Source organism: Amblyraja radiata, chromosome 37 (genome assembly GCF_010909765.2).
Source record: "Amblyraja radiata isolate CabotCenter1 chromosome 37, sAmbRad1.1.pri, whole genome shotgun sequence".
Lineage (NCBI taxonomy): Eukaryota > Metazoa > Chordata > Chondrichthyes > Rajiformes > Rajidae > Amblyraja > Amblyraja radiata.
This window is the reverse complement of record NC_045992.1, coordinates 3,984,618-4,004,247: the sequence shown is the minus strand read 5'-3', so window position 1 is coordinate 4,004,247 and position 19,630 is coordinate 3,984,618. Positions and strand designations below refer to the sequence as shown.

The window sequence follows — 19,630 nt, the reverse complement described above, 5'->3', positions numbered from 1 at the left end:
AACACATTGCTTGTGGCAGGTTACATCCAAGAGCCTGAACTGGATGAGCTTCTGGCTTGGAGCTAACTCACGATTCATCCCAACAAATGCACTCTCTCCCACACTCAGGCTCCAAATTTGAGGCAACAGCCCAGTGCGTTCTTTCGCAGGACTTTAAAGGAATCTCAATCTCACAATCCCAACAAAATGAGCTCCCAAATAAAAAGCGGTGCGTTTGATTCACATTGTGAACAAGTATCGCTGGAAGTTATATTCCGAAATCCATTCAGCATAAAGGCATTCAATTGAAAGTATGCATTGCACGAATTAATAGACGTTGCTGGCTGTAGTAATCGGGGTGCAGCGAGACTCAGGAGATTGTTGTTTGAAAGATCGGGCACAGATTTGATGGCATGAATGGCCTGATTCTGCACCGTCACTGTTTGATGACCTGTGGCTCCACTGACCATGACTGGTGGGGCTGCTATGTACAGTAAAACTCCAATGATCTGGCACCCTTATTACTTTGGTTGTGCCTCATAAGTGGAGACTATTTCCAGACTATTGGAAGTTTCTCCTAGTATTACCCAAGCGCACTTCTAATTCATTATTTATACATATGTAAAAGCATGATACCTTTTCTATTGAACACAGAGTTTAGTTTAGTTTAGTTTACTGTAGTTTAGTTTACAAATACAGCATGGACACAGGCCCTTCAGCCCACTGAGTCCATACTGATCATCCATCATGATGTCAGAGGTTATGGGGAGAAGGCAGGAGAATGGGGTTAGGAGGGAAAGGTAGATCAGCCATGATTGAATGGCGGAGTAGACTTGATGGGACTAATGGCCTAATGCTGATGCAACCGCATCAGGGCCAGAGACCCGGGTTCGACCCTGACCTCGGCTGCTGTCTGTTTGTCTATCAGATGATCTTATGATCATCTGATCTCGCTAGTTCTGTTATCCGACTTTCTCATCCACTCTCTACACACAAGAGGCAATTTACAGAGGGCACATTAACCTACAAATCTGCACGTCTTTGGGGCGTGGGAGGAAACCGGAGCACGTGATCACAGGGAGAACTTGCAAACAGACAGCAGCCGAGGTCAGGGTCGAACCCGGGTCTCTGGCACTATGAAGCTGCACTGGAGTGGGAAATATACAATATCCCAACTTCAGCCACACACCCAACACATCCCTGGTGTTCCAGACTCCAGCTGGGGATCTGGCTTCCTCTCCTTGACCCCGAGCTCACATTCCCAAAGGCAAAGGACTGGTAGTTTTCTTTTTAAATTAATCTTTCATTAAAAGGGCCCTGATGCGGTTGCATTGTAATACCTTGTCTGCATTATCCAAGGAATAATATACTTACAATTAATTTCTGATAAGGAGAGTTTGACTTTTCAGGACAGTTTAAGTAAGCGTGGTCCAGAGATGAGAAAGGTCGGAGGTATTCTCAATGAGCCGTATAAAGTACTGACTTAAAGGGTAGAAAAAGGGGTGGCATTCTCCTGCTGGGATGACTAATTCTCAGGGTCATTGCCCCAAGACCATTCAGGACTGGGAATGTGAAGTAACATTTTCACCAAGAGGGTGATGAATCTTTGGAATTCCCGATCTAAGGGGTTGGGAGGTTCAGTTGCTCAATGTATTCTGGACTAATCAATAGTTTGTCATTGGGTATTAAGGTAATAAGGGATGTGGAGTTATTGCAAGAAAGTTGTGCTCTGGGAAAAGAGCAGTATGATTATTTGATGAAGGGGGAGCAGATGGTGTCTCCTGCTTCTATTTCTTTCATACTTGGAACCTTGGCTCCTACAAGACTCTCTTAGCGCTGCTGACTAGGCTGTTCCCCACATCTAAGTTCTTGTGGTCTCCTTAAGTCGTTTGTCCAACCCTGGGTGGGAAGAGAGTGGTTAACGCCAAGTCTAGTTCTGTTCTTTTCTGACTTTGGACCCATTCCATGCTTATGGCTGGTTGGCCCTCACTCACCCATAGAATAACTGAGGCCAATTGGAACACTATTTTTACATATTGTGATAAAATGAGCGCTTGAAACCAAACATGAGACCTCACTGATCTGAACAAGTCCAGTCACATCGAGAGTCCTCTCATGAACCAAGACATACATGGTGTTTTGTGGATGGGTGGAAGGAACTGGTGAAGCACTTTTATTCTAAATTTTGTCAGGACTAGCTATAAGATGAAGAATAAATTATGGGTTTTACTTTACGATTAGAGTCTTGAACACCAAGGCTCTGGCATCGTTTATCATAATTTTAGTCCCTTTCCTGACAGAGGAGCAGAATTAACAATGACAAGACCAAACCCAGGGGAGGGCTCTTTATCTGACTACCGAGTCCTTTAAAGTAATAATATTTTTATTGCAAAGTCTATTTAAAAGGTGGATGGAGAGGACAAATAAGCATGAGTTATATCTCAGAGCTAAGTGACTCGATGGACTACTATATGTTAGATATGAACTGCGATGATGAAACCAGTATGTTAAAACCAGCTGCAATCATCACTTTAAATGGATTTCCAAGGCTCAAACTTGCAGTTAAACATGTTAAGCCTAAATGACTGAGGCTCCTGGTTGGCCTGAATGGTTTTTGGCTTGCAAGTGTGCAATGACTGAGTGTAACAGCAGTGAAAGGATTCCTCAAAGTTAGTTTAGTATAGGTTTAAGAAGGAAACTAAACTAAAACGAAACGAAACGTTGCCTATTTCCTTCGCTCCATAGATGCTGCTGCACCCGCTGAGTTTCTCCAGCACTTTTGTCTACCTTCAAGTTTAGTATAGGTTTTAGTTCCATTTAGCGATACAATGGGTGGAAACAGGCCCACCGAGTCCCCACCCACCATCGATCACCCATACACTAGTTCTATCCTACAAACTAGGGACAACTTACAAAAGCCAATTAACCTACAAGAACCTGTATGTCTTTTGGAATGTGGGAGGAGATCGGAGCACCCGGAGAAAACCCACACGGTCACTGGGAGAATGACCAAACTCGGCACAGACAGCACCCGTAGTCGGGATTGAACCCGGGTCTCTGGTAGCAATTCTATTGCCGCACCACCGTTCCATCCAAGTTTGGACGATCAGAATGTCTGTGGTACCAGAGTCCTCTCAGTCCCAGCACCACTGGTCATCCCTAAGATGGGAGCAGGAGAGGATTATTACTACTCTTCCACCATTCAGTGATTTACTAACCATTCAGCGACCAATGTCAGGTATTAATAAAATGACTAGGCTCTCATCCAGGGGACAGGCTCTGTGTTGCATCCCATAGCCACGTGTTTGTTGGTAGTTGGAGCAGAACACAGGAGGGAAGGGTTCTTGAAACCGCACTAAAAATCTAAAACATCGCTTCTTTGAGAGGAACAAATCACACAGCAAGGGATTAGGGTCAGCGGCATTTGTACAAATCTGCTACACACAACACAACAGTTGGAATCATCCCAGCACCCAGTGTATATAACAAGGGCAGTGTTCTTCCTAGATTATCTGCTTTACCAAAGACCGAGTATATTAACTAAAACGTTCTGATTTTAACCAACCCAATTTTGAGAACTGGAAATAAACATTTTAACCGTACAATCTTAGCAACAAAATTAAATTATTTCTATCCGGGTTTAAGTACGACCGCTGAATTACCTGTTCTGTTTAAAGGCGACTCTATTCTGTTGGACTGTCTGGGTGCAATCCAGCCCATAGATGGTGGATGTATTCCCTTTGCTGAGACTAAGCTAAACAGATATGGATAACGTCAACATGGAGACACAAGGAACTGCAGATGCTGGAGTCTTGTGTAAGACACCAAGTGTTAGAGTAACTCAGCAGGTCAGGCAGCATCGGTGGAGGGAATGGATAGGTGACATTTCAGGTTAGGACCCTTCTTCGGACTTCATGATGCAAGACTGGCTGTCTGTGGACACTGGCATAAGGAACCCGAGTGCGCTGAGAGATTAAGCAGAGTAGGGCTGTCTTCCCACTGTGGCTAAGAAATGGTGGAGGCAGATACAACAGTGGCATTTATAATAGACACATCGAAGAGCAGGGAATGGAGGGATGTGGACTACAGGAAAAAAGCATCTGGCCATCAAGCCTGTCCTGCCATTCAACATGATCATGGCTGATCTGTGGGGGGTCATTTAAGACTGAGGTGAGAAAAAACGTTTTCACCCAGAGAGTTGTGAATTTATGGAATTCCCTGCCAAAGAGGGCAGTAGAGGCCAAATCACTGGATGGATTTAAGAGAGAGTTAGATAGAGCTCTAGGGGCTAGTGGAGTCAAGGGATATGGGGAGAAGGCAGGGCATGGGTTTTTGATAGGGAATGATCAGCCATGATCACAATGAATGCCAGTGCTGGCTCGAAGGGCCAAATGGCCTCCTCCGGCACCTATTTTCTGTTTCCATGTCTCAACTCCTCTTTTGTGCCAATTTTCAAAGGCAATCCCTCTAGTATTTCTCCATCGCCACCTTAAATACATCTGATGCCCCGGATGATGCACAACCTCCGAGAGGGTCACTGCAGGCCTCTGTCGTGTAGGAAAAAAGGGTGACTGCGGTCACAACAAATGATCTGACTGCCTCAGTAACAATCATGGCTGCGTCGCACGGAAATATAATGGTGATCAGAAACAGACAGCAACTTGGAAGGAACATAAGTGGTGGGTTTGGAAGCCTGCCATTGTGCAAGCATCAATTTAGTTGAAGCTAAATTTACATTGATGCGTAACTTTTATGATTTTAATTACCTAAAACGACCAGCATAGGCAGATGATGAGCTTTGGGATGTGATCTATATCCCACTCAGCTGGTGCGTATAAATCTCCTGTGATTGTTAGCTGCGAGCTGTCAGGCCAATCTTACCATAGGAAATAAATCGTATTTCACAGCTCAACATATATCTTTGATTTACGTTACACCTGGTTATGCTATAGTCAAGCTCAGAATGTTTAATGATAGACTAGGGTTCTTAAAGTGATAAATCTTCCATTGCCGACATTGATATTCGCCCAACTAAATGAAGATTAAAATTCACAATTTTTTTTAATGTACCCACAATTGTAACTGTTCATAATTGACTCTGAAAATCTTCTTAGTTATCTATCAGTGAGGCTTTCCCTTATAGTCTATTGGGAGATTCAACTCCATAATACACTGTCACAATTCCTCCAAGCTCAAAAGAGTTGGGAGGTTGACAGACCACAATAATATTTACATGATTCTTTAAGCAGCTTAGGTTGAGTGAAAGATCCATTGGGGGAACATGGTGTAAAAAATGTCACGGGTGAGGTTTTATGGCCCAAGATATTTCTCTCTGGTACCCTTGCTATCAGCGGTGTCTGCATGAGTTAAGACCAACACTGTTGGGAGAAGCAAATCGAATTGTTGACTTGGGAACGAATGTGGTTGGAAATGTACGTCATGGACAGTAGTTCCAGAGGCCGGGAAGAGCCATAGAGTTATAGAGCACTGAAACAGGCCCTTCGGCCCCACTAGTCCATGCTGACACAGGTGGCCCATCTAAGCGAGCCCCATCGGCTTGTATTTGCATTGAAGGATGGGACATTTTCTACTGTGTGGTTTGAAAACAAAAATAATTCACCCAGTGACAGTGTTTGTCGGGGTCAAAGATGTTAGATTCCAAATCTATCAAAAATAGTTTTTTTGGCTCAGAGATGTCGTTCAGTGGTAATTGGGTCTTGGAAACTGAGATGGACTTCATTCAATAAAGAGGAGCAACTGGGGTGAGAGCGGGCCAGAGGAATGTTGCTGGCATAGTGGAGACCTCCACAAAGCAGGCTGTACAGGAGAAGACGGGATGGCGGGACTGTCATATGAGGAAAGATTGGAAAAGACTAGGCTTGTATTCACTGGAGTTTAGAAGGATGAGGGGGAATCTTATAGAAACATATAAAGTTATAAAAGGACTGGACAAGCTAGATGCAGGAAAAATGTTCCCAATGTTGGGCGAGTCCAGAACCAGGGGCCACAGTCTTAGAATAAAGAGGAGGTCATTTAAGACTGAGGTGAGAAAAAACTTTTTCACCCAGAGAGTTGTGAATTTATGGAATTCCCTGCCACAGAGGGCAGTGGAGGCCAAGTCACTGGATGGACTTAAGGGAGAGTTAGATAGAGCTCTAGGGGCTAGTGGAGTCAAGGGATATGGGGAGAAGGCAGGCACGAGTTATTGATCGGGGACGATCAGCCATGATCACAATGAATGGCGGTGCTGGCTCGAAGGGATGAATGGTCTCCTCCTGCACCTATTTTCTATGTTTCTATGTTTCTACGACACTCGCTGACTGTTGACAATAAGTTCCCCATTTGGTGTTACCGTGTGGGCCATCGATGCTGCTGTCATTTACAGAACAGAGGCAGCAATGGAGAACCCTGAATGTTCCAGGCCATATAATTTAAAAACTAAGAGAGAAAATATATTTATTTATTTTTAAAACCTCTGCAGGATAGGCTGGCCATTGGTTAGGAAGTCTGTCTTACCTCTGGGCTGACAGTGGGAAGGCTGCATGCTGAAACTATAATACACCCACTCAGCAGAACTGCATGAGGAAGAATTAATGACAACCCCTGCTGTTTAATAAAATACAGTCTTTCAACATACCGGACTGGTTTACAATGCAGCTGCACAGAACAGGCTGAGAACCTTGCTGTTTTGCAGTAAATTTAGTATAAAAACTGTTTTCTAAAAGTCACCAAGAGTAGAGTCGCCTTTGAACTAACCAGCTAATGAAGTAACATGTCATTCAACTCCCTTATGCCATTTAGCCCGTGCTCTGGGATATTCAAACACTTAAACCTATTGTTTAGGAATGCTGTGATGTTCCATTTTTCTCATAGGTGGCCTTTGCCTTTTGGTATGTGGGCCGAATCACCATCCAATTTGGAAACAGCAGCATGTTTCAAATAAAATCGTATTTTATAAAGCATTTCTTGTCCCCATTACACATATCATCGCTCTCCATAAAACAGGATGGATTGGGTGGTTCCTGAGTTCTACCTCTCTGACTGCCTTTGATTTTAAAGGACCATCACAGAATTCCATTACAAATGCATGACAGAGGGAAAAAGTGTCTAACAACATACAATTTAGGAATCAATAGCACCCACCAAATTAATAGCTCTTCTTACTTATGCCAAACCAACATATGGCAAATGCCGTTAGATGCAAATACTAATGATCTTCATTTTCCTCTCGCAGACGGCTAAATTCCATTCCCCCTTACTGTTTTTGCCGCTATGTTAGTCTGGAACCTGCCTACAAACCTGCCAAGGAATAGGTAAAATAAAGGCCGTGCATCCAGTAGAAAGCATGAGGAATAGTTGGACCTTGAGCACTGATAATCCATGTTATTGGGTGTATGGACCCACCAGGCTTTCACATATAAACTGAAAGAGCTGTCGGTTCATCCGTGCTGAGCCAAGGAAGGTGCGATTCTCACTTACACCATCCAGTTTGCCCCACCATGTGCTCTCGTGGCCTTGCAGATTTTCCGAACTATTGTTGTGTGGTGGACTAACCTCTCCAACACAATTGGGAAGCCTCTTGAAAGGACACCATGTGTGGGAACTGTGGCAAGTAGTTGTGCAATAGCATCATAGAGAAATACAAGTTGGAATCAGGCATTTCAATCCACAGCAACCACCAAGCAACCATTTATGCTTAATCCCACACAAATCTCATTCTACTCTCTCCTCATTCCCATCAACTCTTCCCAGGATCTACCACTAACCTACACACCAGGGAACGTATACATTGACCAATTAATGTGCCACCCTTCACATCTTTGGGATGCTGGAGGAAATTAGCACTAAAGGGGAAACCCATGTGATCACAAGGAGAACATGCAAACTCCACAGAGACAGCACATGAGGTCAGGATTGAACCTGGAATGATGGATGTGCTGGAAGGGCACATAGTTACAGTACTTTGCTGCCAATTCATTGATCTATCTAATTCTGCACTTGTACTTTATCCATTCACTACTGAAGGTATCATTTTTGATCCTGTTGAGGGAATAATCCAGATCTCATTAAAGATTTGAGAGGAAGGTTGTAATCCCAAATGATCTGTTTTTCACAGTATCTGCCTGACTTTCCACTTCCCTCAATGTTTGGTTTTTGTTTAGAAATGCTGCATTGAAAGAGGCCCTTCGGTCCACACCAACCATTGATCACCCGTTCATGTTCGCTCAATGCTATCCCACTTACCTATCCTCTGCCTACATACCAGGGACAATTTTACAGAGGCCAATGAACATACAAACCTGCACATCTTCGGGACATAGGAGGAAACCCATGTGGTTACAAGGAGAACAAACAAACTCCACACAGACAGCACCCGAGGTCAGGATTGAACCTGGGTCTCTGGCGCAATGAAGCAGCAGTTCTACCTATAATCCCATTCCCCTTTTGTCAATTCCCCTTTACTCTTCTCTAATTGTCTTATCACCACATCTGTGTGCAAAATCTGATTTCAACCTTGAATTTTTCAAACACTGAGCACCCTCTTTCTCTGCCAAGGTCTCTGGGTCGAGAATTACAACAATTCACAATCCTCAGTGTATTAAGAATTCTTCTCATTCTTCTCGACGCTTAATGCTGAGATCCTGACCCTTGTAGAATCTCCAATCTGAGGAAAGACCCTCTCAGCGTCCACATGCCGAATCCACTCAGAACCTTGTATGCTTCAATGAAATCACCTCACTGTGTAAAATCGAGCCAATATTGACCAATAACGCTCAATATCTCCTCATTCCTTTAAATCAATTTAAAGAACCTACACTGTCAAACCTTGAAAGGTAGTATACCTTTCTCAGTTACAGAGACCAGAACCACACACAACCCTTGAGGAGCGGCCTTACCAAGTCTTTATTTAGTTCCGGAGAGCTTACATTCCATGTCTCTTGCAATGAGATAGTGGCTGACTTTGATGTTTATGTTCCTGAACTTTTCCGCTCAACAGCGGGAGATGATTGCTGAATCCCCTAACCCGCGTTGAATAAATTTGTCCCGTGGGTGATGGCATTGTTTGCTCAGGCCACAGATTTCAATAACTTATCCGTGGAAACAAACCAGCATGAAAGCGTTCTAGACATCCATCGGCCAGCCTAATTTCCGACCGTGCAAGGTACTGATAACGTTACCATCTGCTACCCACTCTCTTCATCCTCAGACAGACAGAAACTGTGCTCTATTCCAGTGTGGCTGGTTCTTGATGACAGGACCAGAGGAATTCTCATCCAAATTGTTTCTCGGCAATAGCCCCAGGATAAAGGCCTTGCCTTCAGCTGCCAAGATCTAAAGCCCTGAGGTTCTAACCCTAACTCCCTCTGCTTCATTCATCTCTTTGACTAAGCCCTTGATCGTCTTTCCCAAAACCACTTGTGGCTAGGTATTAAATTCTGTTTGAAACGTATTATTTAAAGTGTTTTAGCTTGATTTCGATGTTAAAGGAGCGATGCAAAGAATGTCACGGTTGCTGCTAGCATCACTCCAATACTGACCATGGACATTTTAATTTGTATCACATCCATGTTTGGAAGACATGATAGGCAAGGGCAGCATTTATTACTTATCCTTAATTGGCCTCGAGATCTCTGTGGTGAACTGCCGTCCCGAACTATTGCAGTCCTGTTGAAGATATTCCCACAGTCTATTGTGGAGTGACTTCCAGGATTTAGATACAGTGACAATGAAGGAAAGATGACGCATTTTGAAGTCAGGATGGTGTGTAATTTGGGGGAGAATCTGCAGCTGGTGGCATTACCATGCACGTTTTTCCCTTGTCCTTCTTGGTGACAGAGGTTGTGCGTTTGAGAGATGCTGTCAGTGCAGCCTGGGTGAGTGTTTGTAACTGGTACACACTACACACACTGCGTGCCAGGGGAGGTGGGAATGAATATTCACAATGGTGGATGAGGGGGAGACCTCACTGAAACTTACTGGACAATGAAAGGCCTAGACAGAGGTGGCGTGGAAAGGATATTCCCAGTAATTCGAGAGTTGAGAACCAAAGGGCACAGCCTCTGAATCAAAGGACATATGTTTAGAATGGAGATGAGGAAGAATTTCCTGAGCCAGAGGGTGGTGAATCTGTGGAGGTAATTGCTTCAGAGAGTTGTGGAGGTCAATCCAATGGATATTTTTAAGGTGGATATCGACAGATGCTTGATTAGTACGGGTTTCAGGGGTTATGGACCAAAGGCAGGAGAATGGGTTTGTGAGGGAAAGATAGATCAGCCATGATTGAATGGCGGAGTAGACTTGATGAACCGAATGGCCTAATTCTGCTCCTATAATATGTGAATTTATGACTCTGGCTGGAATGGATCCTAATCCCATTTCTTTCTGTCTGTACTATGGGATGCAAATCTGAGCTGGTAGCATCATCTCACATTATGTGTTTTTTCCATAGTACTCAACCCAGATGGCTCCTTCTGAGAAATGTATTTAAAATAAGCAAATGTTTTGGAATTTCGTTCTCTCAGCGTGTTTCGAGACGTACTTATATTTAAGGATTCCCAGAACTGAACGTTCCAACAATAAACATCAACAGCGATTAAGTAAATTTGACAATATAATTTGTAAGAGGAACAATGCCCAGAATAATCAGGTAATTCCTTTGAAAATCCCCCTTGAATTGTTGCAGGGAAATATGTGTGATATTTGTTTAAACCACTGTGTCTTGTTTAAATACGTAAGCACTTGCATTTAAATCTTTCACTCGTTTTAAGCATCATTAAATGTTCCTTCGCTCAATCTTATTTCTCTTTGCACTGTCAGCCATCAATCTGCCCAGCCTGCTAACACATCAATCTTTAATCTCCTCTGCTTTCTAGAGTTGCCTTGACCCAAGATCAATATCATTGGTCAACCCTCATCTCAATCATTCAATTCAAAGCTAAGTGAGAGACAAATGGATGTGATCTGTTGTGGTGTGTGATTGTGGGACTGGCTGTTTCGGTGCATGGTTGTAGGATTGGTATGGGGAGCATTGATTCCAGTTTGCTGTAAGAACTGATATCTCTCAGACCTAGAGCGATCTATGCAAGTGCCCCTGTCCACTACTGATGCACTGAGTGCCCAGTCCAACCCCCGGCATCCAAGGCAATGAGTGTTACTTGTCATCTATCTGCCACCATGCTCCACAAAATGAAGAGATCCCGAGATCACGCCAACATTAGGTTGCTGCCTGAAGTCAGACATATCTCTTTAGCACCACAAGGGCACACCAAGGTCAATGAAGCTTGGAAAAGTCAAATTGAACTCAAAGGCAGTCACGTACATTTGGTGAAAGACCAGAGGTCCCCAATCGAGTTTTGCGATGTGGACTATATATAGGGTTTGTGAAGGCTGTCCACAGGCAGTCACGTATGCCTGAAGTACTAATGGAAAATAAATCCTCTCCTGTGGCTGTGGAGCTCATTTCAACTCAGGGGCCAATCCACAAATAAAGTATTACTGCAAAAGTCTCTGCTATACCATCAACTTATCCAACTTCAATAGCAATCCATAAAACAATGGGTTTAATTTTCAGCTAGTCCAGCTAAATGAAATTTGATAGAACATAGAACACAGAACAATACAGCGCAGGAACAGGCTCTTCAGTACATAACGTCTGAACATGATGTCAAGACCAGTCAGAGTGGCGCAGCGGTAGAGTTGCTGCCTTACAGCCAATGCAGCGCCGGAGACCCGGGTTCGATCCCGACTACGGGTGCTGTCTGTATGGAGTTTGTACGTTCTTCTGCGTGGGCTTTCTCCGAGATCTTCGGTTTCCTCCCACACTCCAAAGACGTACAGGTTTGTAGGTTAATTGGCTTGGTAACTGTAAAAAATGTCCCTAGTGGGTGCAGGATAGTGTTAATGTGCAGGGATTACTGGGTAGCGCGGACCAGGTGGGCCGAAGGGCCTGTTTCCGTGCTGTATCTCTAAAACTAAAAGACTAAAAAAATTAAAACTCTTATCTGCTTGCACATAATCCATATACCTCCATTTCCTGCATTTGTATGTGCCTATCCAAAAGTCTCTTAAACGCCACTAATGTATATACCTCCACCACCACAGCTGGCATCAAATGAGTGTTAATTTGATGATCAACACTCTGTGCGTTCTTCCTCATCAATCCTTGGATTCAACATAGATTTATTCAGTCTATCGCTAATTTGCCCATAAGAATGCCCATCTGCCCAAAAGTGTGTGATTGAGAAATAGATCAATAGTTCATTCGAACCCATGGCTCATTAATAAGCTGCGTTTTGTAGATTATTCATGTCCCATTCTTCCCATCTTCCCATTCCCTTCCCATGCCATTCGTCTGGTCCGCCATTCAATCATGGCTGATCTATCTCTCCCTCCTAACCCCATTCTCCTGCCTTCTCCCCATAACCTCTGACACATGTACTAATCAAAAATCTATCTATCTCTGCCTTGAAAAAAATATCCACTAACTTTGCCTCCACAGAATTCCACAGATTCACCACCCTCTGACTAAAGAAATGTCTCCTCATCTCCTTCCTAAAATAACGTCCTTTAATTCTGAGGCTGTGACCACTAGTTCTAGCCTCTCCCACTAGTGGAAACATCCTCTCCACATCCACTCTATCCAAGCCTTTCACTATTCAGTTTGATTCAATGAGGTCCCCCCTCATTCTTCTAAACTCCAGCGAGTCCAGGCCCAGCGCCGACTAACACTCATCATAGGTTAACCTACTCATTCCTGGGATCATTCTTGTAAATCTCCTCTGGACCTTCTCCAGAGCCAGCACATCCTTCCTCAGATATGGTGCCCAAAATTGCTCACAATATTTCAAATGTGGCCTTATAGAGTCTCAGCACTTTCTAACACTTCCTGCTTCAATCTCAGATTTCCTTCATTCACAGGATTTGGCTTTTGAGATTGTGACATTGAACGCTCTGTGACTTGCCACATAATGTCACGCTCATGAGAAGTGCGGCTCATGGTGACTGATATATATGTGAAAGATGAGCTTGATTGATTGAAAAATCAACATGGAAACAGGCCGAACATTGATCACCTGTTCACACTAGTTCTATGTTATCCCATATTCGCATCCACAATCAGGTCAATTTGCAGAGCCCCATTAACCTACAAACCCGCATGGCTTTGCGATGTGGAAGGAAACCAGAGGACCAGGAGGAAACCCACGTGGTCACAGGGAGAACATATAAACTCCACACAGACAGCGCCCAAGGCCAGGATTGAACCCTGGTCTCTGGCGCTGTGAGGCAGTAGCTCCATCACTAAGCCACCACTGTACGACTGATTCAACTGCCCAAAAATAATGATCAAATTGATCCATAATTAAAGGACTCTCATCAGAACCAGACACGCAAATGCCAACTGAGCCTATAGAGAACACTTCCCACAGTTCCAGTACATGGTATCTTCAGGTTATTTTCCACACTTTTTATATCATTCTGTGCTGAAGATCCAACATGGAAATTTAAAATGTTTCCGACACAAATTGGCATGACATGAATGCAAATTGAAAAACATCTGCGAAATCCAGTGAGAATATTTTTTGGTTATTGAGAATATCATTTGGTTTTTTTTAATTTTGGGAAGCTAGGACTGGCTTGGCCTTCACCTTACTACCTGGTGCAGGTTTGGGTGATCCCAGACTGCACTGACTGTTCTGTAGTAAAGAGGAGATATTTTACCAAACCCCCGAGGATGAAGAAGACCATGAAGAGTCGGCCGAGCGTGGTCCGTGCGTAAACGTCTCCGTACCCGACCGTCGACATGGTGACCATCAGCAAGTAGACACATTCCCAGTAGGTCAGTGGTTGGGAGTTCTGGAAATTTTCCCACGGATCCCCTGAGTTCTCCACCTGCGAGCAACGTGAGGAAAAGCAGAGGTTAAACCCGAGATGGGAAGATTGGAGCAACACAAGAATGTGAGGAAGCATTGGTATGACTTCAGCTCCACCTAGTGTCGACACACAGACAGTGAGCAGCCTCGGTTCATAACTAGACAAACGCTGCAAACTGCTATTTCCCTTCTACTTGCTCCTCTCCTGAAGCGGTTCGACAGGGTGGTTGCGGAGTTAATGTTTCCACTAGCTGGGAACCAGTCTCAGAATCAGAGACATGAATAAATGTATTCACCCAGAGGTTGTTATTCCTTGGAATTCACTGCCCAAGAGGATTGTGAAAGCGCAGCCATTGAGTATAATCAAAGCGGATTGTTGGATATTAGGGGAATCGGGGGGAATTGTGAGCAGTACAGAAAAGTGACCCTGAGGGACCACTTTTTGTGGTCATTGCACAAGGGTTAATGGAAGACAGGTTCGTCAATTTCAATGGCCTTCTAAAGTGAGACTGACAGACCGTGTCTTAAATGACACTGGTGTCTAATTACTGCGGGGAGACGGTTACAAGGAAACACTTTTTGGCCAAGAATGTAGTTATTTGCAAGACAGCTTTTTTTTCTGCTTGTCAATTTCTAAAGTAATATTGAATATATTGTTTCGTTGAGTCATTGGACTACCCTGTTTAATTGAGATGGCCTCATATTAAATGCAGAGAAGTTTCAAGATAGCAAGCATCACCTTAATCCCATCCACACAAATGTATATAGTTCTTTTAATCAGACTTTGATAAAATAATTTACTTCAGATTGGACACTGCCCTGAGCAATTTACTTTATATATAAAAATCACAAAATCTTTACCGTTTTATAATACAACGTAACTCATCTGGTTGAAGTTACCATTTCAAGTGAACTTTTGACAAAGACTTACCAAGTGTATGAAACCAGCTCCCGTTAGCCATGTGCTTATAAATATAGAGAGTAAGTTCACCAACTTGATGGAATTACTGTTTGAAAGAGAAAAATACATAATGAGTGTTACTGTGAAAACTATATTAAGGCCAGAATGCATGTGTTTACACCGACTGGCTGCCTTTGGAATTTTTAGGAGAAAAACAGTTACAGGAATTAAAAGTCTAACACAATTAGAAAATATGGTAGAATAAAACAAATCAATTAGACTTGCCTAAATTATTTTAGAATGTTTTTATAACCAAACAATTTAACTGGTTTGTACACGAGTAGGCAGCACAACTATATACTGTCTCTTTATACATCTCCTGATTTAGCTGAAACAACCAAGACATTATCATCTATTTATTTTTGCAGCCCTCTGTAGAGTGGAGTAGCCCTCTGGTCTGAAGAAGGGGCGCAACCCAAAACATCACCCATTCCTTCTCTCCAGAGAAGCTGCCTGTCCTGCTGAGTTACTCCAGCGTTTGTGACTATCTTTAGTGTAAACCATCATCTGCAGTTCCTTCCTACACAGTAGATAGGACTGTTCGGTGAACTTTTGTAAAGTTGCCAATGCCAAAACATCGCATCCCTTGTGTACTGCCTGGGTGACCTCTGCTTGGGCTGTATGCAAAACCAGGCATCTCGCTGTACATGTGACAATAAAGAATAATGTAATCATTGAGTTGCAGAGTTTTCAGGTCAAATTACTCTATGGATGGTGCTCACAGCCCACCTCAGGGGTAGAAAAGAATCAAAAATAGATTCCAGACATTTTGTTGACTGAAAGCAAGCCTCTTGAAGACATTACATGGACCTGTTCTATATCTGGTGAACTCAAGCCATGGGAAGGCAACTGGGGGTGGGCGGGTGGGGGGGGGGGGGGAACTGCAGCTTGGGGATTCGTGGAGGGTCGGACATGGCTAGCTGGGTTCCCAGCACGCACAGACTATCCCTGGGTGATGAACGGGTTCCATTTTCACAGAGGTCCTTAAGTTGGACTTTGGCCTTTAATTGGTAAATACACAACAATCATTCGTGATGCTGACCATATCTCCACACTATTGTGACAAATGACATCAAAATCACATAAGAGTGATAAGAAGGAACATTTGCTAAAAGTGGAGACAGAGAGGAAAACTTTTTCTCATTTACAGGAATGAAAAGATGTAAATACAACAGGTTTTTAAATTTAATAAGAATATGGCAACACGCTTGAATGTGTTGGTGTCTGCAACTCGGGCATTCGTAACACACAAACGCCAATGTATTGTGGGCAACTGAAGTCCCTGCTGAAATATGGTAATTTTGTTACTTCGAAAACCAAGGTAAAATATGTTATCTTGATGGTGCAGGCTCGAAGGGCCGAATGGCCTACTCCTGCACCTATTGTCTATTGTCTATTGATTGGGTCAATAAACGGATGTTCCCAACATCACAGGTAGACATGGGCGATATAATGTGGAGTAACCTCCAGTCTGAAGAAGGGTCTCAACCCGAAACATAACCCATTCCTTCTCTCCAGAGATGCTGCCTGTCCCGCTGAGTTACACCAGCTTTCTGTGTCTATCTTCACTTTAAACCAGCATCTGCACAGTTCTTTCCTACACATAATGTGAAGACTTCAATTCAACCACAGTTGATAGAATTGATTGGAGAGCTTTAGTGATCAGACATGTGAAAGTGTGACATGGGGGATGTACAATGTGACAATATCTTACCCAGTCAGTGATTAAGGTGAAGAATCTAACCTATATAATCCACGGTATTTGGATGATGAACTGCAGTACAAGGATTAAGTTGGCAAAACCTCTGCAGATTAAATTGTAGACAATCAAATGGAATATTATAGGCACATTTTTAATTACATTGGATAATTCTTCTTTTTAACTCCCGTTGCTAGGGAACATGTGATGAAATCCTTTGGTCTTTTTCAAAAAATTTCAGTCAAAATAACAAAACTATGTAAAAATAAAGAGAGACAAAAAGTGCCGGAGTCAAGGGCCTGTCCCACTTATGCAATTTTTTCCGTGACTTGCCGGCACCCGTCATAGTCGCGGCGGGTGGCCGAAAATTTTCAACATGTTGAAAATCCAGCGGCGACCAAAATAATGTATGACTCTTTGGGCGACTACTCACGACTACCCCGCGACATTAAGGTGAAGCCTGTATGGTCGTGAGTAGTCACCCAAAGAGTCGTACCTTTATCTAGTCACCGCTGGATTTTCAACACGTTGAAAATTTCCGGCCACCTGCTGCGACTGTGACTGGTGCCGGCAAGTTGGTGAAAAAATGGCGTAAGTTGGACAGGCTCTTAACTCAGCTGGTCAGGATGCATCCCTGGAAAATAAGGATATATTATGTTTCGGGTCGGGACCTTTCTTCAGATTTGGTCCCAGGATTGAGCCACTGCCTGTTTGAACTCAACACTAATGGGAGGCAAGGATTCTGCACAGGGTCTTAAATGGGTTCAAGAAAACCCCTTGCCCTGATGTCTAGCTCAGTCAAAGAAGGGACAGGGACAGTTTAGAAATCTTCATCTTTCAACATCATGTTACCTTAACTTTGGCATGAACTGTAGTTGCAGCCCTTTCTACTGCACAATAACACAGAGGTGCACTTCAAGTACAGGTTCAGAGCTCTTCCCATAGGAACCACTGACCTGTGGCAATGATGAAGTGCATGCTTGGTACTGGCAGTGCTCCCATTACAATATTTCCATCATATACATGTAAGCCGGTCCAAAAAGCTTGCAAAAGCTAAAATGCATTGAACCAATTTTATTTGGCTAACAGATTGACTCTGAACACCAGTACCACTCGCTTCTCTTCATCGCACAATGGTTTAAGGTTATTTATATTGCTGGCTTTTTCAAGTTTACTGTGAATAAACACAACCATCCATCATCGGCAAGAGCTGGTGGTTAGCGTTTAATCTCCCTCATGCTAAACAATCTTTGTAACACAAGGGTGATGCAATTGTGCCCTGATTTATTCCCTCGTGCTAACTCTGTTGCATGGTATTGATGGGGAAAGAAACCTATTCATTGTCTTCAGAAAAAATAATAGCTAAGTAAGCGAGGACATTTCTTTACAAAAAGCCCAGAATAGGTGCACTATACGAAAAGGTTTCCAACAGTTCATTAGTGTCAGTAAATTAAACAGCTCCATCTGAATGGTGATTAGATCAGAATAAAACTCCAGAGAGACACTTTACCAATGAGCTTAATTAAATCATTGCTCAATATGTACTGTGTGTGAACATCAACTCCACACAAGAACCTGCAGATGGTGGAATCATGAGCTAAAAACAAACTGTTGGAGGAACTTGGCAGATGTAGTTTAGTTACAGGCCCTTCGGCCCAACAAGTCCGTACCGACCAGCGATCCCCACACATTAATACTACCCTAAACACACTAGGGACAATTTTACATTTATACCAAGCCAATTAACCTACAAACCTGTACGTCTTTGGAGTGTGGAAGGAAAAGGAAGATCTCGGAGCAAACCCACGCAGGTCACGGGGAGAACGTACAAACTCCGTACAGTCAGGATCGAATCCGGGTCTCTGGCCCTGTAAGGCAGTAGCTCTACCACTATGCCACCGTGCTGCCCTGCCAAGATCTATCCTCAACAGGAACCTGAGGGGCAACTTGTTTTACACAAAGTGTGGTACGTACTGTATATGGAATGAGCTGCCAGAAGAGGTAGTTGAGGCAGGTACTATCACATTTCGACAGGTACATGGATAGGATAGGTTTAGAGGGATATGGGCTAAATGCAGGCAGATGGGGCTAATGTAGATAGGGCATGTTGGTTGATGTGGGCAAGTTGGGCCGAAGGGCCTCTTGCTCTATGACTCTATGGAGTGAAATGGGCTGATGTTTCGGGTCAGGACTCTTCTTCAAGACCATGTCTCGAGGAAGGATCCCAACCCGAAACGTCATCGTTATATTTCCCTCCACAGATGCTGCCTGACATGTTGAGTTCCTCCAACAATATGTTTGAATTTAGGACTAAGGTGAGAAGAAATATATTTTAGACAGGGGTTTGTAAGTCTTTGGAAATCTCTACCATAGAGAATGCAGTGACTCTAAACTGCTCTTTGAAATGACTCAGTTCTAGTAATTTTGTCTGGTTTATGTTCTGTTAGTACAAGCTGGGAGGGGAACATAATGGAATTAGCTCTGCAGCCAGTGTAATTACAGAAACCTCTTGTGGTGTTTCCCACTTGAATGTTGACAGCAAGTTCAACCGGTAGTGTAGCAATAATCTGGTAACATCATTTGTGGAGAACTCTTGGGGATGGGCAATAAATCCCAATATCCATTAATGAATGAATAAAAACAGGTTTAGATAAGATAGAAAGAGAAAAGTGGAGAAAAGTTACCCGTGTCTGGTGATGTTATAAAGACCAGAGGATAATAATTTCAGATTTGGGATAAGAGATACATGTGGGTAAGAGTGTCAGACAAGGAGAACAAGGAGGCGCAGTCGTCTTTCTTACAGTTTGGCTTTCTTCCCAACCTATTGTTCAGGCGCTTTTGATGGCAACATGCGCCTTAATTTAGTTCAACAAAGAAACTGACAAGTTACTAAAGAAAGTGTGTTTATGCAGTGATTTTTTTCCTTCACTTTTTTTTGCACATTCTATCTTTTATTAATTTGGTATGCGATGTATCTATGTTTAAGAAAGAACTGCAGATACTGAAAAAAATCGAAGGTAGACAAAAATGCTGGAGAAACTCAGTGGGTGAGGCAACATCTATGATGCTGCCTCACCCGCTGAGTTTCTCCAGCATTTTTGTCTACCTGTGATTTATCTC

At 43.2% G+C, this 19,630-nt stretch overlaps 1 protein-coding gene across 17 annotated transcripts in view; it reads right to left on the bottom strand.

Annotated features, from left to right (window-relative positions):
• The window catches only part of kcnma1 (potassium calcium-activated channel subfamily M alpha 1), a 525,320-nt gene that overhangs the window by 193,599 nt on the left and 312,091 nt on the right, over positions 1-19,630 (bottom strand). For all 17 annotated transcript variants that reach the window (XR_004410008.1, XM_033012640.1, XM_033012641.1 and 14 more), the window contains 2 exons: positions 14,782-14,857; positions 13,699-13,869 (listed from right to left, as the gene is read on the bottom strand). Coding sequence is in view for 16 of the 17 variants with exons in the window: in XM_033012640.1 (XP_032868531.1) it covers positions 13,699-13,869; positions 14,782-14,857 (247 nt within the window). In the remaining variant the exon portion in view is untranslated. The remainder of the gene's footprint in view (positions 1-13,698; positions 13,870-14,781; positions 14,858-19,630) is intronic.